The sequence below is a fragment of the Parus major genome, chromosome 9 (genome assembly GCF_001522545.3).
Source record: "Parus major isolate Abel chromosome 9, Parus_major1.1, whole genome shotgun sequence".
Taxonomy (NCBI): Eukaryota; Metazoa; Chordata; class Aves; order Passeriformes; family Paridae; genus Parus; species Parus major.
The window spans coordinates 8,862,582-8,888,677 of NC_031778.1; the positions used below are offsets into that span (position 1 = coordinate 8,862,582).

The 26,096-nt window shown below is 41.3% G+C and overlaps 1 protein-coding gene across 4 annotated transcripts in view; it reads left to right on the top strand.

Moving 5' to 3' along the window:
- Nucleotides 1–26,096, top strand: part of NYAP2 (neuronal tyrosine-phosphorylated phosphoinositide-3-kinase adaptor 2) — a 138,318-nt gene that overhangs the window by 62,902 nt on the left and 49,320 nt on the right. For all 4 annotated transcript variants that reach the window (XM_015638146.2, XM_033516734.1, XM_015638143.1 and 1 more), the window contains one exon: nucleotides 19,034–20,131. In XM_015638146.2, coding sequence (XP_015493632.1) covers nucleotides 19,034–20,131 — 1,098 coding nt within the window. The remainder of the gene's footprint in view (nucleotides 1–19,033; nucleotides 20,132–26,096) is intronic.

A 26,096-nucleotide genomic window follows, 5' to 3' on the forward strand; every position in this document is an offset into this window, starting at 1 on the left:
TTTTCCACAATTTTACTAGAAACAAAGCCTTCACAGAAACCATTTAACTTTGAGATTTAATTTCTCATATCAGAAAGTCTTTCAAATTTTAATTTAATATCAAAAGAGAATGCATGGGACAAAATTATTGGTCTGATATGCTCTGATGTGAAAGGCAGGAGCTCTTACATTACTCAAAACTTCTTTTGAAAAATACAACATTTTAAAGTATTTTTATAATTCTTTAATATATTCTTAGCACTCTTTCTCCCTGAATCTGCCCAGACAGAATCACCCAGACTAGATGAAGTTTGTTTTGCAGACGGGGTAGTAGGAAAAGCTTTTGTGTTTTCTAACTTGGTTAATGTCTATTCCTACAGCTGTGCATTGCAGGTGATGTTCAGAACAGCTGACCTCTGCACTATCTCCAGGATGGAGTCTGTTTTACATCCATATCCCAGCCCTTTTCCTCATTTGCTGAGAACTTGAAGGACTTGAAACAGTAATAATAACAATGATAGTGATAATTGAAATACTTCCAAGTATTTTGCCAGCTTCACAGAAGTTATGGCAGACCCCTTAAGCAGCCTTTGTCCCCACAGAACTAGGTTTTCTTCAGCATTACTGTCTTTCTGGAAGGTTCTGAAAATTTTGTTTCCTTTTCCTCATCTTCTGCCACCTGACATTTGAGTCCAAGGAAGGAATATGTAGTCATGTCCCTTCTGACAGATTTCAGAGTTTGAAGTTAGTTGACATTTCTGTTTCCAAAGACACTTTTCCTCCTCCACTCCATGCAGTGTGATCTTGATCTACCCCATCACATGAGGTTCTGAGTGACATGTGTGGTACTGTAGCCGTGTTCACTCTGGTTCATCTCTATGACAATGGTACAATACCAGAGTCCAAGTATTGCAGAGCACCTTGGATTCTCATTATTGTAATCAAGAGCTGAATATTCATAGCAAAATCTCTGGAAAGAACTGATGAATGAGTAATACTCCATCACTAGCATAAAAGATAATACCTAAATGTTACCTTTCAGTGTGAATAAATGCCTTCATAGAACATTAAGAATCTCTATGATGTTTAATTTTTGACATGTATTATATTCATTCTGCTGCTTTGCATGTAGAGCAGCAATGGGCACTTTCAGGCTAAAATGAAGAAGTTCCTGGAGGTTTTCAATAGACAGAACCCTTTAATCACACTGGTTTTGTGTGTTCAGAACATGAACAATGATACTGGAGTTTCACCAAAGAGTTTTATACATAAAAAGATCAGATTGTAAGGATTTTTTGTTTTGGTTGGGTTTTTTAAAAGGTTTTAACACAGATATACTCAAGACTGGTACAATATGGTATTTAGATCAAAAGAGTTGATTTCTAAGATGTTTTGCTCTCACTAGGAGAGGCTTTGTTATCACTTTTGCTCTCCAAGGTAATATTTGTTTTGATGAATTTTCACAGTAATCTGGCTAATATAAGACTGTTTATATAAAAAATATGGTCATACATTGATGAGAACCTCTAAAGATGAGCAGAACAGATGGAAGTCAAAGTTCGTTACCTGCAGTATTGATTGATACAAATATTATACAAGCTTTATCACTGAATATAAAACAATTACTGTTGTTCTAAAAATAATTCCCAGCAAATTTAGTACATATTGCTCAGAGAATCCTGTGAAACTCTGATTCTACTAGTCTTGTTTTTTGTGGGCCATTGGTTATGTTTTCACCTGTGTAACAATACTCATTCTAGTAGCAAACTTTGAATTCAAGGTATTGTAAGTCTGCCTCTTTCTAATTTCAGGTGAGAGATTCCATAGGATACAAGATTGATGTTTTCTTTTGGATGTCTTTAAAAACTCAGGTGCAAGAACAGGCAGGTTTTATTTTCAGTCACTGGTGTCATTGTACCCAAATATTTGTATATGCATGTGTCTCACACACTTGCATGTACTTGTGGTGTTTGCAGGCTGAACAACAGCCTTTTCCAGGAGCTATGGAAAATAATGATGAAAAACCTTATTGTTTCTTCATCAACTACCATGGAATCTCTATAAAGGAGCTGTCACAAAATTGTTCCCAGCTCATTTTATTTTTTTAATGGCTGTGCAGAATAATTCAGACAATAATGTTTATTGTCTGATTCTGTGGCTACTTTGAAAAGGAATTTGCTACATTTTCTAGACAGCCAGGAAGAGCCTTATCACTCATTTTTATTAAACATGTTTACTTTTGATAGTGATCCTGTTTATACAAACAAAAGCAGTAACTGATAGTAACTTTGATACTGTTTTTCATCATGGTGAAATCAAAATATTGAATCTATCGCATCATAATATCTTCCATAACATTAGATTGGTTTGAATGTGTCTGACATTACTGCAGAAGGGGCAGAAGAAATTTGGTCATGAGCTTGAAGGACCTTTTCCTCCTGAAGCACAAATAGCAGTAGTAACACCCACACTGTGCACTTTTCCTACAAGTGCTCTTGCTTCCATATTTGTGAGAATGTGAGACTCTTTTCTGAAGTTGCAGTGGAGCATATTGGCCCTGTCTTGATGTGCAGCAAGAGTGGCAGCACTTGGGTTTGTTTCGTTCATCCCAGCCTACCTTGGCTCTGCCTGAAGGAGCCCTCTCCAGCCTGAAGGCGTCCTTCTCCTCAACTTGACTTTAGCTTTGTTGCTGTTTCCACACTTTGTGTCCCTTCTTGTGCTTTAATATTCCATTTTTTACTCTTCTGGCTGCCTCTCATATGCACCCACTGAACGCCTTCCACCCAATGAATTTCTCCTCCGTGACAGATTTCTAAAAAGTCTTTTTTTTTAAAATGTGGGTTGTTTTTTCTTCAGAGTTTTCAAACTCTGGTAGGAACAGCAAACAAATGGAGCTGTGCCCCATGCATTACACATTGGAAGTGAGAAGTGAACTGAAAAGGGTAATTTAAAATAACATTTCAGCATGGAAGACATATCTAATCTTGATCCTTAAAGGCTCTTTATTGAGAAAATGCAGGAGTGTAATTAATTGATTTGTTTTCAGTGCCCAATCTCACAGAAAAAGGAAGTAATAAAACAGTATAATTGGCTGATGTAACCAGCCTCAAGCAGTGTTTTTTGATATGATCACTGCATGTCTACAGGAAAGGTTTAAAGATCTGCTGCAGTGCAAATAAAAATGAGTATACATAAGTGAACTGCATTTTGAAACTTAATTTTATTGTTAAAATTCTGCTTAGTAATATGGAATACTACATTATATAAAAATACACATGAATGTTGTTATATATAATTTAATTATAAAATTTATTTTAAAAATTAATTAAAATTTAATTTATGTCTGCATAATATACACAGGTGTAATGAAAACACAGGCTTTATATATTTGTATGTACATACAAACATGTGCACACAGATACCAGTTAAAACTCAGAGCAGCATCTCCAAACTGCTATTATTCATGGTTGTAATTCTGCTGCTGCCAGAGCCAAAGGAAAATTTACCTCTGATGTGAGAATACTTGCAGGGGACCCACCTCTTGTACCCTCTCAATTTGTTTAGTGTTTTCCTTCCAAGTGTCTTGGAAAGAAGATATCCTTCTTGCTGCTGCCTTCTAAGCCCTTGCAGTGAGCTCAGCAATTTCTAAAGGTGCAGCTTGTAAGGAAAATTTTTCACAGGAGAAAAGCAATTACATTAACTCTTACTGGGCTTGCAGTCCAGCTGGTCTCTCTCATAAATCTAGTTTTCTCTCAGGTAGACTGGTGGCTCTTCATTGTAAATTTGAACTTTTGCTAGTCTTATTAAGCAGAGCTTGGATTAAAGGGATTTTGCACTTTTTCTGGTTTTACACAGAGCTGGTTTCCTTTTATTTCCTACCTTAGTGAATAATGTGCTTAACCTGAACTTTGAAATAGTGTCCTCTGCAGTAACCGTGGCATGTCCTTCCTTATAGCCAGATCTTATTCCCAGAGCTTTTCATCCATGCCTACCAAAGGAAGAAATATCATTAATGAGCCCCAGTCAGACCTAACAAGTCTAAAGGGACTGACAGATGAGTTCTGGTGGGTTGACCTGTGGGCAGGTTGAGATGCTCCTGCTCTGGGCCATGGGCTCCCTCTGACATGACAGCCCAGCGCTGACACAGCTCAGAGCAGCGTTTTGGGGATGTGTCCTCGGGCCATGGGTGCTGCTGCACGCTGTGACAGGAGCTGTGGTGGAGGATGGGGAGGCAGCATCCTGCAGCACAGTCTGTCCCTGCCCCGTGCAGGGAGATTGGGCCATGGCTCTTGCAGGGAGCTCCCTCAGCCCCTTGTCGCTGTGGCCTGCCATGCTGCTGCAGCGCTGCATGTGGGCCTGACAACAAGAAGGGCAGCACAGCAGATCAGCACAGGGTTGTGCTGCCTCCTCAGCTCCAGCTCCAGGGCATCCTCCATCCTCCCAGGGCACGGGGTCCCCAGCCAGGCGCTCAGTTTGAGCTGCAGTGGGTCATCGTGCCTGAGAGGCCTCACTGCTGGCATATTGTGCACTGCATATTTTACAGCTCATTTTCCTCTTTGCTACAGCCCGCACTGTGTTTCGAGCACAGCGTTTTTCCCTGTGGGAAGCTGCAGCTTGGTTCATATTAGCTATATAGGTATAATGTGAGCTGGTATAGGGAAAATGTGAGCCACGTGTAGAACAACGTGTTTTCCTTCACAAACCTTTGTCTGATTCTTGATCTCAGTGCTGTCTTACCCATAATTGTTTGTATGCTGCACTGTATCCCTTGCAGCCCGTGAAGCTTGAGTGAATCTGTGCACATTGGGAAAAGTGCTGGCACTGATGAAGGGAAAAGTCAAAGCCAGAAAAGTCAGAAATCACAGGCCTTGTCAGTAGAGTGAGGTGGAGTTGGCTTTCAACCATGCCTGACCCTGGAGATGCGTGTGCCCTGTGTGTTCAGGTGGCATGGGGATGCATGTGGTGCCTTCAGCAGCATTAGAGCCATGCAGCTCCCAATGGAATCCTGGCACATCTTCCCCTTGCTCAACTCTTCCTCTTGCTCAGCCCTTCCCCTTGCTCAGCCCTTCCCCTTGCTCAGCCCTTCCCCTTGCTCAGCCCTTCCCCTTGCTCAGCCCTTCCCCTCACAGCCTCCTTGCTGCCCCAGGGATCAAAAGGGTGGAGAGTAGCGCTGGCCTAACTCTGTTGGGACTCTGCCCAGCAGCTTGTTCCCACTGACCTGCATTCAAGCAGGCAGGACATGACAAAGATTTTGGTCTGTTCTCTAGTATTTAATAGCCTAGAGGCTTTCAAAGGTTTTGGTTTTAGGGTGGGAGTTGGTGGTGGGAGTAGGTTTTCAGTGCTTTGGGATTTGGTTTTCTCTGCTTTTGCCGAGATTTCAGTTTGCCCCTCCCTGCAGCAGCCCAGTTTTCAGATTGCAGCTTCCAGAGCTGGTTTACTTCCCTGTATCACCTCCTGCAGCCCTTCTTCTTTCCAGGTCTGTTTCTTCATCCCTGAGATAAACAAGGGCAAGGGGAAAGGGGGGAACGAACATAGCAATTCTTAGAGCTGTTAAAATAGCTTTCTGTGCAGAGCAATGAACACAGTGTGATTTTTGGAGGGATTTATAAACAAGTTTTGAAGCCACAGAGGGAATATATTCTTACCCTCAAGGCACATATGCATACTCATTAACGTTAATGGAAGCTGCAAGCATTGAACAGAAAATAGAACAGGCAGTGGTAAAAGACACAAAGCTCTGTTACCCACTTGGGAGTCACACAGTGCCCAGGACTCGGCTGTTGGTGCTTCAGCTGTGTTCTGCTAGTCTGTCCTGTGTACTTAGTGGCTTTTTTTTAATTCTTCTTAATTTAACAAAACTACTTTATATATTCCTCCTTGCTCTTTTCATGATAGGATGTTGCTCATTTGCTGAGACTCTGCATCTGGGTTAAAAAAGCCCAAAATTAACTGTGCAGCTCCCCTGCAATACAGCTATTGCTCTGCTCTCAAGGGTGATGTGATATTCTTGATAATGGAAAAGCCTTAATAATGCGTGTTCAGGGAATGTTTTGCTGATTTACCAGATTAACTGCAAATGCAGCCAGTCCAGGAGGAGCTGCCTGCCTTCAGCTGGGGCCAGCAAACTCTGCTAAACATTTGTGACTCCTGCTGTGAGCATGTAGGCTTTCTGCACTCAGTGCAGAGCCCCAGTGCTCCAGGGCTCAGGAGAGTTTATAAGCCTGGTCACAGCCCCAGGTCCAAACTGCTGGTGGATTCACATCATTCTGCCCTGGAATTAGCTGCACCATCTCAGGCCTAAGAGCAGTGTTGGGCATAACACAGACATACTATATGGGAGATTTTCTCAGGCTGCTGTCCTCTGACTGTACAGGTCACTGTAGCACCTGGACATGCCAACAAGGCAAGGAAATGTGAGCCATTTATTCATGCAGTTACCTAGGATCTAGGGCAGAGTATTAGTACAGGTTTCACATCATATGAAGGTTACTAGGCTGCTTTTAGAGCCAACCCACTCCTGGAAGTACTTCAGATGTGCTCTTTGAGGTGTCTGAATCAATAATCTCTGCCAGAAAGACCAGAAGGAAGAGGGAGTCTCTGAAAAAAGCTAAAGAGTGGGTGGTCTTGTTCATTCTGCATGGTTAATTTGCAGCCTCAATAGAAAGACCCTGTGTTACTGTAAGGTTATGATATCAATAAACCTATTCATTGTCAGTGGGTCGCAGTAAGTCATCATATTTGTGACTTTATTTCATTTTTTGTTTTGTTTATACCTCAGGGGACCATAATACTGAAATATTATGAACTGAAATACTATGAAATACTAGATTCTTGCATTATTTTGCTTCACTGAATGGCTCTGAAGTCAAGGCCAGGAGAGGAGGGGAGGAGAAATCCAGGTTAATTCTCTTGCCTTATTTTGACAGCACATCACAAATTGTTAAGTAAAACGAAATGCCTCTGAAACTGCAAAAATAACAATCTGAGAATACTCCTACTACACTTCTGTTTTACATACTGTCTTTGGCATGCTTTTCTGTTTAAGGCATTGTGGACAAATGAGTAAGGGCTTGAGAGATCAGACTGAAATCCTAAAGCCCCTATTTACTCTCAGATCTGGTCTGTAATAAGAGATGTCTGGCAAAATTTATTTGGAAGAAAAAAAGCCCACAAAACAGCTGCACTTCTTGTAATACAGCAGTGCATTAGATTTCCACCTCTTTGTCTTACCTTATTTTTAAGTAGTATCCTAATTCTCTTCTCACTTTAACAACCAAATGAGACAAATCCTCATGGACTGAAGCATGACTGAGCTCTCAAAACATTTTGTGCCCCCTGTACTCACATTGGCTTTTCTGGGGATGCACAGTGCTTACAGAATCACATCCCAAGAGATTCAAGTCTAGCTCCAGGTGAGATCCTGCCATGGCCAGCCTCTGTGTCATTGGTAGTTTCTTTCTAATGACTCAATATAGTAGTCTTGGTTGGTGCACTGGTTTGCTGCTTTCATCCTTTCCACTTGGCTTAATGCTGGATGACATCAGGCAACATAAGCCTGACATGCTGCAACTGTGCTTGGCACTTCGTGCTTTTCCGTCCATCCGTGTGCAAACACTGCTGTGCTGGGGTAATGTGCTGACACTGACAGCTCCACAGAGCACAGCTTCCTTCTCCAGTGCCATCAGCTTGCCTGGAGGTCACAGTGTACCAGCCTGGGCTTTTCACGGATGCAAGAGGGGAAAATATAAAACAATGCACTCATAATTTTGGTGCTGATTTTAGTGGCCATAACTTTAAACCCCTGGCATGTCAAATGAGAAGCACATACTCCAAAGTCTGATGTGGTTTGTACCAGCTGCTATTTCAGGGTGGGGAAAGGCTTAGAAGTGGACAGTAAAAAGCTGGAGGATGATGTCCTTTACATCAGCAAGGGCTTAATGTCCATTTCCAGTACAGTGGTATAATATTTGCCATGGCTCCCATAATTTCTCTGAGATAATCGTATATAATACTACACCTTCAAATTCACAGCCCTCTTGCATGTAATGATTGAAGAATTATAGCTCCCCTTATGCTTAGTGGTAAAACCAATACTACAAGTACAGGACTCTGAGCATAAACATGCCTGGAAAAAACAGCAGTATTATCTTGGGTGGTTGGCCCTAATGGTGCTTTGTGGGATTAAGGAGATTGCTGACATTCTCCCCTCCATGGATGCTGCAAATGGAGCTCTCTCCTCTTTCCTCTTGGTAAAATACCAAAGGATGGACTGGCTATTAAACCTTGCCTTAGAATCACTGGGATGATGCCAGAAGTCTCAGTTTCAATGGGGTTAGGGTTTTGTTTACGACAATGGAAGTCCCTTAATATTTGAATTTTGATGAATAAAACATTAAGTAACCTTTTGATTAAAATTTTTAAAAATCCACAACCAAAAAGAGAACATACCAAAGTGTGCCAAGCACAAACTTGAAGCTTTAGGAGTAGTGTGGATGCAAAAGCTTGATAACATGTCTACTGATTTTCTTAATTATGAGTGTTTGCAAGCAAAGGCATGAAAACTCAAAATGTTCTATGAGTCTGAATTTGTTATTTTTGGTTAGAGGTGAAATAATTTTTACTGGTGGTGTGGCCAAGTATCTGTAGTGACTCACTTCCATATGATCCCAGCTCTGCAAATGTGTGCTTGCATGTCAGTAAGTGTTATGCCAAATGGAGACTTCTCTAAAATAATGCTAAGCGTTGTCTCCCAGGGGTGTAAATGGAGGTACAGTCACTGACTCAGATGACCTTGAGCATTTCACTTGTCCCTCAGTGTCATAGATTCCTCCTTTCCTCTAGAGATAGTGACAAAAGCTTTGTTTAGTGAGGTAATTTGCAATCAGCTTATGATAAGAATGTTTCTGCTTACATTGAGCTGATTGGACACTGCTTTTGTGAGCAGCACTATAGAAAAAGGCTTATTTGAATGGAGAAGGGAATATGTGAAAAACACTTTCCTTGCTAATGTGAAATTCCACACACCTAGCAGGGTTTCATTTGTGAGCTCAGAGCAGTCGCTGTGGAAGCTGAGACTTCAAGCAACCACTCAGTGTTGGAACTGCTCAAGTTCCATTTCTCAGCTTCATATTGGTATCACTGATACTGCAGAGTGTGAATAAGGATGGCAAAATCTGAGCTGCCATTATGGTGCAGCTCTGAAATTTTGAATGCCATGGGTTTACAGAACAGACAATCCTAAGACGTGTGGGTAACAACCCCACAGAGCTCAGGCTGCTCTGAGCTGTGCTCTGCCATAGACTGTGCCTTCGTGGGGATGAATTCCTGCAGAGATTCACTTCTGAAAAGCAACAAAATTAAACACTAAGTTATAACAATAATCTCTGCTTTCCTCTTCCTTTTTCTGCTCCATCTTTGCCTTTTCATCCTCCATCTTGCTTCTAGGGTGGAACAATGAGGTCAAGCCTGACTTTTGAAACAGGAGATGCTTCTCCTAAAGCTTGTTTGAAACTGCACAAAACACTGTCAAAATGGCACTGTCCACTGCAGTCATACCAGAATTTATGGGGATTAGGCACAGCTGCTTGACCCTTGTAGATCAACACTATTACTGGCTCTATTAGTTTCACTACAGTATCTGCAAATAAATGCAGGATGAAATGATAGATGCCAGGCTCACAGAGGAGCTCTGAGTGTGAGGCAGCTGATGAAGTGTGGCCCGTCTGTAATTTTGTCAGTATTTTATTTAGAGTTGAGTAGACAGGAGTCACCCCTATGGAGATGGAAGGCATTTTTCCTAAAGCTGATTACAGTGAGTATTTCATACCACTCAGCCTCTGACCATAGTGCTGTTGCTGTTACATTTCCAGGCACTGCTGCCTGCCTGTGAGCTGCTCTGGCAGTGTTCTGTCCACTTCAGCTGTCATCATATTCACCCAAAAATGTTCAGTGACAACTTACAGGAACTGCTTCTTCAGGGTCACGCTATGGCCTTTTGGTAAAGGAAAGAGTGCCCCTTTCACTGAACCCTTGCTGATTGTGGCTCATTTGCTTTCTGATGCTCCTGCTGTGGTGACTCATCTGACCCTGGCCATGGACTTTGTGCTTTGTTTTGAAATGCGAGCTCAGTGGTGGCGGAAGGACCTGCTGGACCTGTCAGTCAGTGGCAGCTTTGTACAAATGCCTCAGGAATGTACAGAGCCCACTGAACTTCTGGGGTAGAGGGGGTTGCTCAAATCTGTTGGTTCCTTGTCGCTGGTGGAGGCACCAAGGAAGCGCAGGAGCCTCTGTGGGGCTGCCGTGCCTGTGGAACAGCTGGACACAGCACAGCCCATGTTGAAGTCCCCACGAGCTCAGTATTCTGCACAATACCACCTTGGTAGGCCTGCTAGTTTGATTTAATAGGCTGCAATTATTTTAGAAGCTCGACAAACAGATTGTTACTTATATAAGCAAATAATGCATTTGACCTACTTATGTTAGCTGTAAATAGAAGATAGGCATTGCTGTGGATCTGAAAAATGAGGAGTCTCATATCTCTGGATAAATTATTCAAGTCTTTGCATATAGTAATTGCCAGTGTTCTAGTCTGGTTGTTTGTGAACCAAAGCAACAAATCAAGCGAGCAAACCCAGACTATTTTTCTAGATAAATAAAGTAGGTGAGTTTAACTTACTGTTTCATTTAGCATTTGCTCTTGCTCGAGCTTGATTTCCTTCTTTACCATTTCTCCAGTAAACAATGTTGGTGTCCACTCTTTGGTTGCATGTCCTGGTTTTAGAAATCCCCCAGAGGCAGGAAGTCTTGCAGAGATTTGTTTCATTCAGTGTCTCTGTGAGCACTGGGTCAGAGAGCCTGTGTGCTGTACCTTCTCCAAGAAGTTCAGGCAAGTTCAGCAAATGATTTCCCACATTGTTGCCCTGGGCTGCCAGAGGCAGTAATCGATAGCAGTGTTGTTCCTGTGAAGGCAGGAGCTGCATTGAGACTGGAGCCTGCCTCTGTTTACAGGAGCATGGACAGATGATACCACCGAGGCCTTCAGTGCCTTGGGCAGCAGGAACAGGAGGAAGCAGCTCAGCCCTCAAAGGCTCACTGCTCTTGTGGTGTCCCCTACACACCAAGCTCATGTGATGTAGGTGTCTAAGGCATGTCTTGATGGGACTTAGCTCTTCACACACCACCAGAAGCTTCCTTTTCTGGACAGAGGAGAGATCTTTTCTTTCTACAGGCCAACAGAAATGCTGCTGCACTTGCAGCCATCCCATGGCACAGCCTGTAGAAACTCAGAGCATCACCATCTTCTGTGTGATAGGGAAGCTGCAGAGTGACAGCTCCATGAGAACTGCACCGCAACAAAAATGCTGATTTTGGGGGGTGGGGAAGGCTGGTGTCACCCATTGTTCTGCATGTGAAGTGCAGTCAGTTTGTGGGGAGCTAAAATAGAGCACTAGCAGCTAATTCACAGTAAACCAGCAAACTCTTCAGGTTTCATTTTCACAATGTCAAGACTCCATAAATGGTGCTATAAACTAGAAGGGCTTTACTGATGTTTCTGCTCTGTGCCTGTTTTACTGTACTCTGCTGTGAAAAAGCTTAACCCCTCAATACTCCAGCTCTTCATAGGTTCCTGCATGAGAGACAGCACAACAAACAAGCACATAGACTTTGTAAATTAATTTGTCTTCATGCATGATTCAGTAATTCTGTTTGCACATTCTTCACTAATGATGCTTGTGATAGAGAAATTTCCATAGCAATTGCCTTTCTCTAGAATTCCTTCAGAGTATATAGAGCTACAGAAATTTTTATTGTCACTGTAAAACTGGTTGCAAAACCTGTTTTGCATATTGCAGACTTCAGAATGAACCAGAACTTCGAAAATACTCATTACATGTGTGGGCAGCATAAGGATCTTTCCCCAGTAATCCTCCCACCTCTCTGTCCTCAGAGCCTCTTCCACTGGAACATCTCTAACTTAAACCCATGTAATGCCAGAGATCTGGCCCCTTTTGTATGGTCATATTCCTTCAAGAATATTTTTTCTTGATGGCTACCCAGCAAATAACCTAAAAGAAGTTACTGTGAGATTTTCATTTGCCTGCATTTGCACTCAGCATATCAGTTTTCCTGTAAAAGGAGGATGATTGAAATTGACTATTCTTTCCTTAATTATCCAGTCTTGCTTTTTCTTGCCTTACCAGGCCTGTGCCAACTGACAATAACTTTTAGCCTCAGTGAATAGTACACAACAGCTTGATTTCAAATAATTTGTAATTATTTCCCAAATACCTTTTTCTTTTTTTTTTTTTTTTTTTTTTTTTCCCTTTGCCTACTCAGTGCTATCTGGAAAAATCAGGGATGTCAATTACTCATTCTTTAAAAAGACAAGGATGTGAAGTTCAAATTATAGGAGAGCACAAGGCTGGGCATTCAGGAGGAGACATTCATTTTGTAATGTTTTGTAAGTTTTTGGAGACCTTTGCACTGTAGGAAAGGGTAATTGGCCAGGTGGAAATAAAGAAGTGAGGGCTGTGGAGAAGAAAACCTGGGAGTCAGTGTGTTCTGGAATATGGCAATTTGGCTGGGGACTCTCTGCACCATGCTGATACTACAGAGGTTTTGACATATCCTGGGACCTTTGGGGCTGCCCTTGTCAGCCCCTGCTGTGCTGGCAGGAGGCTCTGGCAGCAAAGCACTGGTGTCCCAGGCTGGCTTTTGTGAGCCCCAGGAAGTTGTGGCAACCTTGGCTTATGCAGGGTGTAAAGGGCTGTGGTGTTGGGGCTGGGAGTTCAGTTTTGTGGCCCAGATACACAGCCCTGAACCTGGGAGCAGAATCTCCAGCCACGGGACAGTGGCTGTCCAGTCAGCTGCAGTGCTTGGGCTGCTGGAGCAATGCAGAGCTGGATTTAACTGCAGGCCCTGGTTCTGCTCTCTGCTGCACTGATGTTTAATTCTGGAGTATCAATCCCAGAGCCACAAGCTCTCCACCACTTTGAATTAGAGCAGAAATCAATCACCTTAAAAGCCAAAAGAAATCATAGCCAAAATAAAGGGACCTGGATACTTTTGAGGAAGTATCTTTAATCATAGCCTTGAGACATACAAGTAGCACGTCAGTATTATTTTATGACACTGACTTTTAGTCCTTTCATTTTCTGTATAGTTTTGTCCTCTTTAAATGCCCAAATAATTTCCGCTAAGAGCTAATAGATTCAGGAGGGGGAAGAAATATGTACTGCTTGAAACCATTGTGCTGAAACCACAGTTTGAATTGCCTGTTTGAATTAATCAGATGGTCCTTTTATTCCTGCCATGTGCTTCCCTCCTTTTAGAGCATCTTTTAGGAAAGGAGGAGGTAACCTGCAGGGAAAGGCCTTGTGTCCATTGGGACAATGTTATTTTGAGGGCCAGATTTTTTTCTTGAGAGAAATACATTCTCTGATGTTACTTCAAACTATTGATGATGTTTCAATAATTGCTTGCTAAGATGCATCTTTATGTGTCTATATTTTATGGCTGTTCATGGTATAGGAACTTTTGCCTTCAGATATTTCTTGGAGAAGAAAAGATGCATGTTCAACACTGCATGTCTCCAATAACTACATTTAATTTTTTTTGTTGTTTTCTACTGTTGCTTTCCTATGATAGGAAGCCCTGTGCAAGTTTGGATAGAAATAAATAAATTAAAATAAGACTCTTGTGTTAAATACCTTAGAGCCTAACATGGCAGAAGAGAAACATTAAAAGGTGGCATTAGGAAGTAAAATGATAGGTGAGGCCCTGTGGCCTATGAAAAGAGATGAATTAAACTCAGGTCTCCTGAGTGCCAATCTTTTGCACAGTTCAGATGACTGTGCCTTTTAAAAATCAGTTTCACTAAGACTATTCAAACTTCATCTACAGAGATAATGAAATCTAACCCAATATAAGCACTGGTGCACAAATGCACTTAAGATCCTGTGCAAGTAACCCTGCTGGCATTAATGAACTGCTTGTTCATTGTCTTGAACTTGCACATATATCTGTAGGCTCTGTACTGCCCTAAAGCTGGATGTTCTCTTTAGAATTATGTGATGTAAATCAGAATCTGTGCATCTGTGATTCAGTATCCAGTACATTCAGGGTTTAATTAAAGAAATTATATTTCCTTTCACTCTTTTTGATAGAGTTACTCACCAAAACACAAGAAGATTAATTCCTTCTGCATTTAAAGTCACATTTTCAATAATTTTAAAAAAAAATTAGTCCCTAAATAATTCCTTCATTGAATTTATAGACTCCTATAGAAATTGAAAGCGAACAGTTTTCCTATGTGTGGTTTTATTCTGTTTGTTACAGTGAACAGAACAATTCACTGGATTGGTCTGTGGAATGCAAAAGCTGGAAAATACCCAAAGGATAATATAAAATAGAAAAATTAATTTTAATTTTTAGATGTTTTCACTCATTCCTTATACAGTGAGCAAATAATAAACAACAATCTAACAACATATTTTCATACTTCAGTCTCTCCTTAAAGAATTAAAAAATACTTCAGAAGAATACCAGAAGCATTCTCTATTTCCAAAATTAACTATGAAAGGGAGATTGTCTGGGCATGTCTGAAAGCTATGCATAACCTTTGTACTACAAATATCTCATTTCAAAAATGTCATATTCTCCTTATTCAGTAGGGCTTCCATGAGGCTATTTTAAGCACTGTGCTTCTTGGTTTGAGATGAGACCTGGAGTTATTAGAGCTGCATCTCTTGTTTCCCTTAGTTTGAGCCCGATCGCTGCTTGGAAGGATTGCCCTGCTAAACATGAAGACTTCCTGCCCAAGCAGTGGGAGCTCTGGGGAGTTCACTTTTGTCTGCAAGGATCCTTGTGTCTCCAGACTATCAGCTGTGGTAGCTTGGGTGGTTCTGATGCAAACAAGGAAGTGCTGGCACAGCATTCAGAGCTCCCACTGCTGGGGCAGCACCTGAAAGGACAGGACCATGGAGGAGGTGCTGAGCATCATCCCCTGAGCACCTCCCAAGTGCACAAACTCCTCACAGGCCTGGTGCTCTTGTGATTGTGTGTGTCTGCAATAGAAGCACTCACAAGAGCTTTGTGGTGAACTTTGCAATTGATGTTTGAGGAAAGCTGCACCTGGTGGGGAAAGAACCAATTCTCACTTTCATTTCTTCCACTTAGCTTTGGATCAGGACTCTTGTGCTCTGATGTATACAAGTGGCAGAGTCTCAACACAAGTTACAGGCAACAGTTTCATCAAGGACGTAGTAATTCATGTTGAAAAGCACTTAATTACTCCATGTTTAGGGCAGACAACATGGCAATATGTGTATCACCAATATGCCAGTGTGGTTTGCTCTTCATAGAAGTTTATGTTCCCAGCGGGCACTGAATGTTTTTTCTGCCTGATAAATGTCAAATACTTTAAGCAATCTTGCCTGTTTCTCTCTGGAGATTGCCAAATAATTTCCTTTCATTGGGTGTGGGATCTTGCCAGGGCTTCTGCATTCATGCACATCTATCCCTGCCAAATGTTGGTAACACAGGAACTGCACAAATACTCCCTGCTCCTTTCATTAGCCTTGCACAGGTCTGTTTAGCTGCAGGATTCCTGTTACTTTTCTCTGTTGTTCTGTGCTGGAGCAGTAGTTCATGATGCATATTCCATTAACAGGTGTGCTGTAGAGTTCAGCCCTTGCCAGGGAGCTGTGTTTAAGAGTAGAAACTGTTGTTAATCAAATCTAAGTGTCTTGCACCATAGCCTTCTTAAAAATAATTCAGTTTGCCTCCTGAAAATCCTCCTGGAGCTGAGGGAGTTTCTAGTGGGTATGAACAGTTCCTCTGTTCCTAGTAATGGTAAAAAGCTTTCTTTGTTATTAGTTCTATCCATTTACCTGTGTATTTTCTCTAGGGAGTCCTATAGCAGCCAATGTTCATGCTCTGTGTAGCATATTGGAGGTACTTTTCAAGGTTTGCAAAATATTTAAACAATTTAGTTCAAAATCCAATTTGTCATGAAGGGAAAAAGATCTCAGTAGCACACCATCTCCTGGAAAGAGATGGTTTAGTAAAATAAACTACAGCAAAGGAAAAATGCTTTAAGTAGCAAATGGAAAGTAAATCACCTTGTCATGTTTTACCCTGTCTCATACAGAAAAACTGGGTCATTTGACCTTTTGTTTGATAATGTCACCAATATATTCTAGGCTAATGCTACATATCATGCAATGGCAGATGAGGCTCTGTGTGTCATTGTGGTACTTAATTTCAACCCATGCAAAAATACAAGACTAGATGGCAAAATGTCAATCGTTGTTCCTTGACATTTCTCATTTCCTGATTTGTAATGTAATAACCTGTGAATGTTGGATATGGGAGCTCCAACACCCAAGGATGGGTTTAGACCATGTAGCAGAACCTCTTCAGTGGGATAAAAATTGTGAAAATGTAATGAGGGAAGAGGAAAATATGCTTTTTCTAACAATTTAAAAGCACAGTACTTTTGACCACTTTTGGCTGGTTTTAGAAAAAAATATCAGTTAACATTAGCCTTGATTGGCCACAGCACAAGAGTAACTCAGCTTTTGATTATTTTGTCCATCATTAATACCCATCCTGATAAAGACATCAAAGCGTGGCGTTGTGGCTGTAAGACAGAGCACATTCTCAGCGTGACACTTGTGGCACAGAAGATGTAAAAGGCAGCACTGGGAACAGGGATCTGTGGAAGCAGAGGAGCAGGAAATGTTCCTTTCTCAGGTGTCCATTAGTGATGGCAGCGTGATGCACAGGGAACTGAAGACTGTGAGAAGCCTGTGTTTACAAAATACAGGATTTTCAGATGTAGCTAAAGTAGAGTTCAGGTCATGTACAACATGTTCACAAATGATCAGGCAGTTTGTGCCAGTTTCATTGACTGTCTCTTCATTTTAATGACAGCAATCTGAATAAGATTGCTTTTGACAGGGTTGTAAATCAGATTAACAGAAGTTGGAGAGAGGACTGAGATCAAGTTTATGCTAGTAGAATATATGAAAACATAATATACAAATAAGACACTAAACAGAAATGAAATAGTGATTTAGCTGGAAGCAGGCAAGAAAAATCTGCTAGTATTGTGAAATACATCACAAGTAATATTTTCTGCAAAGCCCAAATGATTCTGGTAGCCTACATCTTATTCCCAAAAGTCTAGCCTAATACATTCAAGAAAATTAATTTGGGTTAATTAAAAAGACAAATTTAAAATGCATTAGGATATATCCACATAGTGAAAAACTATCAAGCTACCAAACACTCTTATCTGTGGTAGCTTTTGCATGTCCCTAGCCTGCTGCAAAGTGGAACACATTAATTGGAACCATCATGAAAGTATAATATAATTTTTTGAGTATTTTTTCCTTTTAATTCTTGCAGGATTTCTTTTGCTTTTTGCTTTGTTGTACCTTAGTTATGTGTTAAGCTAAAACAAAGGCTGCTTACAAAGAGTAGTCTCATTACTTTGTATGTGTACACATTCACAGCTCCTTATTCCTGAACAAAACTTGTTTATCAAATGCCTTTACTGCTACACCTTGTGGGAATTGAGCAGAAGTTATTTAGCAGATCAAAGCACGAGTGTGAGAAAGTGATAACACTGTTTGGATCCTCCTGTGATAGTGACCAAACCACGTTAGTAAGGTGCTTTAATGTAGGTGTCTTCCAGCTCTGAGCCAGCATCCTCCCAGACTCAAAATGCTATCTTTGAGCTGGCAGAGCACTATCTCACTGCTGGCTTTAGGAATATCTTTATGGCTCTTTCTAAAAGAGGGGTTTCAACTCCCTGAGTGTTGCCTGCCTGGGTTAGCATCAGGCATTTGCTGGCTGTTTGCTGATGGGTCAGCAGAAGGTGTCTGGAAATTTCTCTGAGCATTGAGTTCAAACTGGCAGATATGCAGTAGTGAATTAAAAGGAGCAACAAAATTTGGAAAGGCAGGAAAGCCACCGTTCTAACCTGGCCGCTAGTTTAGTTCTGTGTGTTTGTTTGAACTGGGGGATTTACCAATGAGGTATCAATTACCTTCTAGAAATACAAGCTAGGTTTAGTACATGTGATAAATTTTGTTTCTGAACAGGTTTGTTGAGTCTTGCTTAGGATAAAAACTGACTTCACTTAAATATTTAATGAGGCATTTTATTAACCCTACCATTTAATGAGATGTTTTATTAGCTCTCTATGCAAAGTGAACAAAATGCAATTTGCATGAGTTTCTTTATTGTTTAATTCATAAATGATAATTTCCAAGAAACCCTTGACCTCTCATTTCAAATGAATTTAATCACAATGTTTTGATTTATAATTTCAAAGACAAGGTTTCTATAAGTAACCGGTGTGGAAAGGATCCCAATCTCTAAGATACTTTGTTGTTCCTTGACTTCACAGAAATCTCACAAAGAGATTCATGAGATTCTAACAATAGAATAGAGTCCAGATAAATCACTAGGATTATCTCAACAGCAGATTTTACAGTTTATGTATGAGTAGTTTCCTTCTCAGATAATGCTGAGACAATATCTGTGCTTTATGCAAGAAGTCACTATAAATAAAAAGGTCTTGATTCATCACTTTGTCACTGCAGTTACCTCACTGTCATTCCAGTATGACTGTCCAGGATCTTAACTGTTCTCTTGGAGCTAAAAGGAGTTAATTTTGATATTTAGTGTTATGTCATTGGCAACTCTGGGTCTTTAAAATCCCACAGTGATATTTGAAAAGCATATATTTAAAAATGGAAAGTCCCCTGTCCCAAAGAGTTTGGGAAAGAACAGATGTCTCGGAGGAAGGGAAGTGCTCACTAGTTACTTAATCCTGGAGTGTCAGAGCATTCTGAGGGAAGTCTAGGAGTGTTTTGAATTGAGTGTTATTTTTATAGTGTTCTATTGATGAAAAAAACAGAGAAAACCAGCAACAAGCTGGTCGCAGGAAATCCATTTCAGAATTATTACACTCTAACAGAGACCCTATGGTTGACTAAGTATGTTACAGGATTCTGACCAGTTTGTTCTGTTCTGTTGTCAGTGTCAGCCAAACCAAGACCTCACAGTGATGAGTACACAAAGAAGATTCCACCTCCTAAGCCGAAACGAAACCCGAACACTCAGCTAAGCACATCTTTTGATGAAACGTATATCAAAAAGCATGGCCCTATGAAGACAACCCTCACTAGGGATGCCTCGCTCTCGCAGGTCAGCAGTCCTGCTCCAGACACAGAGGAAGAAGAGCCTGTTTATATTGAAATGGTTGGGAATATTCTCAGAGACTTCAAAAAAGATGAGGATGACCAAAGCGAAGCAGTCTATGAGGAGATGAAATACCCTATATTTGATGACGTAGGCCAAGATTCAAAATGTCAATGTGAATATGACCATCACACTTGTTCTTCTCAGTGTGCTACTCCCACAGTGCCTGACCTAGATTTCACCAAGTCTTCAGTGCCATCTACTCCCAAGGGCTTGCTTTGTGACATACCCCCGCCATTTCCAAACCTGCTTTCTCACAGACCTCCACTGCTGGTGTTCCCACCAGCGCCAGTGCAGTGTTCCCCAAATTCCGATGAGTCTCCTCTAACTCCACTGGAGGTCACAAAACTTCCCGTCTTAGAAAATGTGTCTTACATCAAACAGCAAGCTGGAGCTTCTCCGTCTTCACTGCCACCTCACACACCAGGCCATCAAAAACTGGAGAAAGACCAGACAGTATCTCATGGAACTAGCACCCCTGGGCACACCTCCTCACCTCCTCACCCTTCTACTTTATACAGAACGCAGTCTCCACACGGTTATCCTAAAAGTCACTCCGCCTCACCTTCTCCTGTCAGTATGGGTAGGTCTCTTACCCCCTTAAGCCTCAAAAGACCTCCACCTTATGACTCTGTACATTCAGGAAGTCTCTCAAGAAGCTCTCCATCAGTGCCTCATTCTACAGCCAGAAACACATTGCAAGAAGGAGGAAAGATGGTCAGTGTCTCGGTCAGCACCTACGGGTCATCATCTCAGAGCAGTTCCCGTTCTCGGACACCCACCAGTCCTCTGGAGGAGCTAACCAGCCTCTTCACCTCAGGACGAAGTCTCCTGAGGAAATCCTCCAGTGGCAGAAGATCTAAGGAACCTGCAGAAAGTAAGTCCTTGATATAATTTTTCCTCATCTTTGTATAATAATAACTGCTACTTTATAAAATAATTGCTACTTTACTAAACAAATGCTTGCAAAATTTAAATAACTCAGAATTCTGAATTCCTTATAGAAATTTTATTTTATGAAAAGAAAAATTATTATTGCTAAAAGTTATTTAGTCTTGATATTGTTATACTTCTAAGGTTTTTAAGCATGCATACTGCACTTAGAAGTACAATTCATGGCTTGGTCTTGCAAAAAGAGTCAGTTTTCACTAATTTTTCCACAGCTGAAAAGGTTCCATATCAGTTGGGATCTTCCCACCTTGTCACATCTTTCCTTTCCTGATGGATGCTAAGAAAGTAAACAGCTTGTAGCAAAATAACAAACAGTAACTGTTGAGAGCTGTTTGCAAAGATCCACTGATTTCCCTTAACTTGGCCAGAAATCCTGGAAAATATGATGGCAACCAGAGGTACCAGCTTAACCTTGGTTAAACCTGGGGCAAAGGTTAAGGCTGATGATCTTGGAGGGCTTTTCCAGCCTAAACAATTCTGTGATTCTGTGTAAACCATTCCTCTCCTCCCATGCTGTGCCATGGAATATCTTTCAGCTGGATGGCTGTGAGTCTTTGGAAGCTTGTGCTGTGAATTGATCTGAAAACCAACATAACCTATAATGCACATAACCTATGAACCCACACAGGAAGAAATGCACAGAAGGAGGCTGTACAGGAAAACCTTAAACCAATATTGACTTATCATATGCTGTGTCATAAAATCAATGTTCCATATGCATTCAGTTTTACACTATGTACACCATGTACTTCTGAGCTAGTGAAATATGGAAACTCCTTTTGAAATTAAGAGGAGTCACATGTGTGAAAGCAGAGCCTGGCACCAGTATTTCTGTTTCAAAAATGTTCCTGTTCAGTGGGTGTCCTGCAGTGGATGGCCGTTCTAACACCTCCTGTCTCAGTGCAAAGCAGACTTGGGATGCTTTCTCCTCCACTTCAGTAAAATCTGTTTATGACTTTGAATTGTTGACACCTGCCTAATGAAAAAGCTGTCTTTGGAGAGCAGCTGATCTCATGTTTGTGTAGGTACTATATTATGGCTATTGACAGCTCTAACATATTCAGTATGGTATGATAAACTGCGCTGGTTTATACCTGATAAAAGTGTTCTGCTTTCCCAGCTACTTTATCACTATGGAAGGGAACTGAATTCCACACTGTGTTTCTGGTTGTGTTTGTGCCACTCTGTTATGTCACTCATCTCAGTGTGGTCACAGCACTTTGGGGCATGCTCGGGGTGCTCAGCAGGACACCCTCTCTGGGTTTCCATGGACAGAGTTTTCTGCCTCACACCTCTGCAGCTGAGCAAGGACATGCCTTTGTGTGAGAATGGAGAAGCTTGGTGGCAATGGGTTAGGCTGGCCTGCAACTATCCCTCCTGACCCATTGGCTCCACCTCTCTAGCCTCAGTATTATTTATCTCTGTGCACATCAGGAGTAATGACTCTGCAATCAGAAGGGGAAGGTGAGAAAAGAGTTAGCAAAATGCTGAGAATTCTAGTTGGTGCAGCAGTTTGCTAAATTTGCTGTTGGTATTTTCATGGCCTGTAGTCATTAACTCTGTTTCATGGAAATCTCAGCTCCATGATTCAGTAGGGTTTCATTAATTAACTACAGTAGTAAAGCAACAGTAACACCAGATTTGTGTGCTGGATGGATGCAAGTTTGTATCTAAAAGGCAAGATGATTCTTATAATTGGGAACAATTATGAGGGATGTGATGTGACATTTATAAAGAATTTCAGTGAAGTGCTAGGGAGATTTTGGCAGGTAATACTGAACATTATTAAATATTCTTCTTATTCATAAGTGAGCGGAAAGCTTCTGTAAATCCCATGCTACACCAGTTCTACCCAGTGAGGTTTGTACGCTCATCAGTGTAAGCAAGTTTGGAACCTGGAGAAATTCCTGCCATGAATATTGCAAGTCCTGGGAAGTTTCAGCATGTCAGTGCTGCTGTTTCATACATGTTCTCCACATATGAAATTGAAATTATGTTCATTTATTTAAGAAAAAAAATATTCATGTTGTAGGCACCAGTGGTGAAAAGACTCTGGAGTGCAGCTGTGTTGAGTAAATGAACAGACTGCCCATCTAATCCGATTGTAATTTGTCTGGTATTTACAGTATGACTTAATCCTCTGGGATTACTGCCCTGAGCAAGAATCAGGTTTGTGCTCAGATATTGCAGAGGTAGAAAAGACACTCCAAGATTTATAGAAAATACATACAGGTCTGGCATTTTATGTCTTTCAATTCTACATTGAAATGATCCACCATAAAGAATCTAAATTGGGAGATTTGAACGTGGCATTTGACCAGACTGCTGCATTTACATGTCATGATTTACATGGTGTTAGACAGGGGAGGCTGGGCTATTCATCTGAGATGTTAAAGAAACCTTGATCTTGCAAATCACTCTGGAAGCCTGAGGCACCCACACCGTGCTGGTGTGGCTCCGTGTGTTTGAAGCAGTGGGAGAGCAAATGCAGGGTGGGACTAACTGGGACTGCCCTGTCAAGGTAATTCGTTCTCAGCATACAGAAAGATTTCCATCATCTAGAGGATAATAAAAGAAGATATATGACTCTTAAAAAGTCATGCTAGGAAATTAAGAATATTTGCTTCTAAAATATTAAATTATTCTGACCACATCTCAAGCAACTTTCTCATTGAACTCTCCAAGACTCTGCCTCCTGTGACTTGTCTGAAGTTCTCACTACCATATGCTAGTCTCAAAAAAAGCACAATACTAAATTTTATGTTCAGCTGAGTCTATTTGGAAAATACTTCAGCAATTACAGATATAATTATCTCATCTTTATGGTTAGAACAAACTGACTGTGGAAATTCAGCATCCAAGTGCAAACTCCAAATGTATTTGCTGGCTTTTAATTTGTGTAATTTTTGAGTGGGTATTTTTTTTTTTGTTTTGTTGGGTTGGGTTTTTTTCTTGAGGAGGTGGGACTGCACAAAAATTATTTCCAGTCAAAAGCTTTAGTATACAAGTAAGGTTGCCCTTTTAACTTTTCTTTATTATTTTCTTCACTTTTCTGGTTTTGTTTTTTTTTTTCATTTGTATTCTTCTCCATTTAATTTCTTTAGGGTTCACTTGTGTTATTGAGAAATTGGGGTAAATCAGTGGTGGTGAGGAGTCTGTCACCTCAGGGCCACATTTTCTGAGGATATGAGCATCCACTGAAGCTCCAAACATTGATGAACACACTCAGCATCCACTGGCTGCAGTTGTGATGTGCCAATCTGGATTTTATAAGCAGCTCACTTATTGTTCTGTTTTTTAAAAACTCTTTCGTATGCTTTTAACATCTTAAATATATTATACAGACAATTCTGGAAGTGGGGAGAAAATAACAAAGACAAATTGTAATGCCAAATCAGAAATTAAAAAAAAAATTGGTGGAACATTATGAAAAAAAAAAAAAAAGAAAGATGGAGACAACACTACAGAAAACTGAAGAAAGGTGTAGAACATGAAGAATGTGAAAGAGTGGAAAAGATAAGTATTAATTGTCACTGACTGTTCCTTAATCCTTTCTGCATTTTTGTTGCCTAACATGGCAGTGTGCCTTAGCAATTGGCAGACCCCTGTGAAATAAAATGTCAGTTCTCAGAGAGTAGAGGGAAACTATTTAAAGGGTACCAACACTGCCAGGTGTCCTTGGGCTGCTGCACTGTGCCTTTTTGTGAAGCAGCTGGAAGGTGTTGAAGTATGGCCACTCGATCCAGCTGTGTGGAACTGCACAGTCCCACTGTCATCACTGTGCGCACTGTCTGTGTTAGCCATGTCCTTTAGTCAAGGGGATTTATGGAGGGAGAGGAAGGGAATGGTCTGAAGCTTTTCTGGAGCCTCTGTCACTTCTGCACCATAGAAACACTCTGTACTCCATGAGGAACTAGCACTGGAGTCATGTGCCTGAAGGCATCCCCACATCCTACAGAGCAGAACAGAGGCTGCTGTGCATCTGCACCGTGTTGGCTTTCAGGCTGTGCATGGCTCCAAAGCTTTCTTTGTGAGATGGTCCTGTAAATCCTTGTCAGGGTCAGCCTTTCTTTCTGTATATTGATTGTTTCCATTCGTTAAGGCTTCTGTTTCCTCACATTATCCTGGGAGCTTCATGCCAGTTTGGAGCAATTATTGCAAACATTCACCCTAATGAACTGCACAAGAGAGCAGTGACCTCAGCTGTGTGCTCTGACTCTGGATGAGCACAAGGTGTGAGATCAGAACAAGTGATGCACAACAGCTCAGGTTTTTGTTTTCCTGAGGTGCTCTGCAGGGCTTCAGAGCTGCTCTGGTGTTTGCCTACACGGAGTTTCACTCTTCAGCTTTTAGTCACATAAAGGGAGGAAATTTGTGAACGTGCTTTGAAAAATCAGTTATAGTGATTGAAAATTGAGATAATTATTAACATTTCCTCTTCCTGGCTGCTACTGAATTAAGAATCTAAACATACCAAATAGTGAGAGGAGAGGAGGGATGCTGAAGTAGATCAGTTGTTACAAAGGAGTTTAGGCTGATTTCAGGCAGCTGAGACTTAGAGTAGAATTTTTTTTTTATTATTTTTTTTTTTTAATGCTGCTGCTTTCCAGGAAGCTAGAAATCCCACAGAAGTATTGGTTGTCTCATCCCTGGCAGTGTCCAAGCACAGATTGGATGGGGCCCTGAGCAGCCTGATCTAGTGAATGTCACCCCTGCCTGTGATGGGGAGGTTGAAATTAGATGGTCCCTTTAAGGTCCCTTCTAATCCAGGTGATTCTGTGTTTCTCAGTCAGTTTTGGGCTCCTTGTTAGATAGAACAGTGTGATGGAGAACAGAGTTTGGGAGATGCATCAAGTGAAAACTCACCCGACGTGGGCCCATTTAACCTCTATCTTCATGCATTAAGTCCGGAATGAGGGGCCCAGGATTTCAGTTGATGCATTTCTAACAGAGTTAGGATGAGAAATGTTGGCCTAAGGAGGGTGGGATTGGGATGACATTGTGTGAATACCTTCTCATTTGTATACCTGCTCAGCCTCTGTTCTCCTGAAGAGGAAAATCTTGCCTGCAAGATGAGGCTGGCCATAAAAACCATTATAGATATTTCATTACATCCATTGCTCAACTACTGCACAGCTGAGTCAGCATTAGAGATTCCATTTGAATGCCTACCTCATTTCTAACCTCCAGGTTAATTTATTTTCCATACTTTTATCTAAAGGGATGTCAGCCTAATTCTCTGTCCCTTTTCTTGCATTTTAACAATTGATTCTATGCAGTATGAATGTTACATTCAGTCTAATGAGACAGCTACAGCTTTTCAGTTATTCCTGAATAACTTTGAGACAGAGGTGTACTGATTTCTCCATCACTGGAGAGGCATCCATTTCCCTAATAGTAAGCTTTTGTAGTCTGATGAGCCATGATATGTGTGGGATTAAATGAGGTGATCAAAACAGTCACATCTCATTTGACAGTCCTGAAAGTAGGTCTGAAGGCAAACACTTAGTGGGAGCAGAGGAAAGTGCCAGAGGAAAAGGTAAAGAGAACACCAGCCCTGAAGAGAGTGACACTCGTCCACCCCTAGAAATGTATGATTTTATCACAGTTAATTCCATTTAGCCAAGCCCCAAGAGGGCTAAGTTGCTACATCTATTCTGACCTGCCAAGATATCAGCAGGACAAGGACTAGCAGCATCAGAAAGACTTTCTGCAGATGCTTGTGAGTGAAAATTCAGGGCAAGAGCTGTGGACACCTGCACCCACAAAGGTGCCAAGGTCACTTGGTTCTCTACAGCTCTGTCCTCCCCTAAGGGACAGATCTGTTGGGGGCTATGACATGTTGTGGGACAGCACTGAAAATGCCTGAAGTGTACACAGTGGGGTCCAGA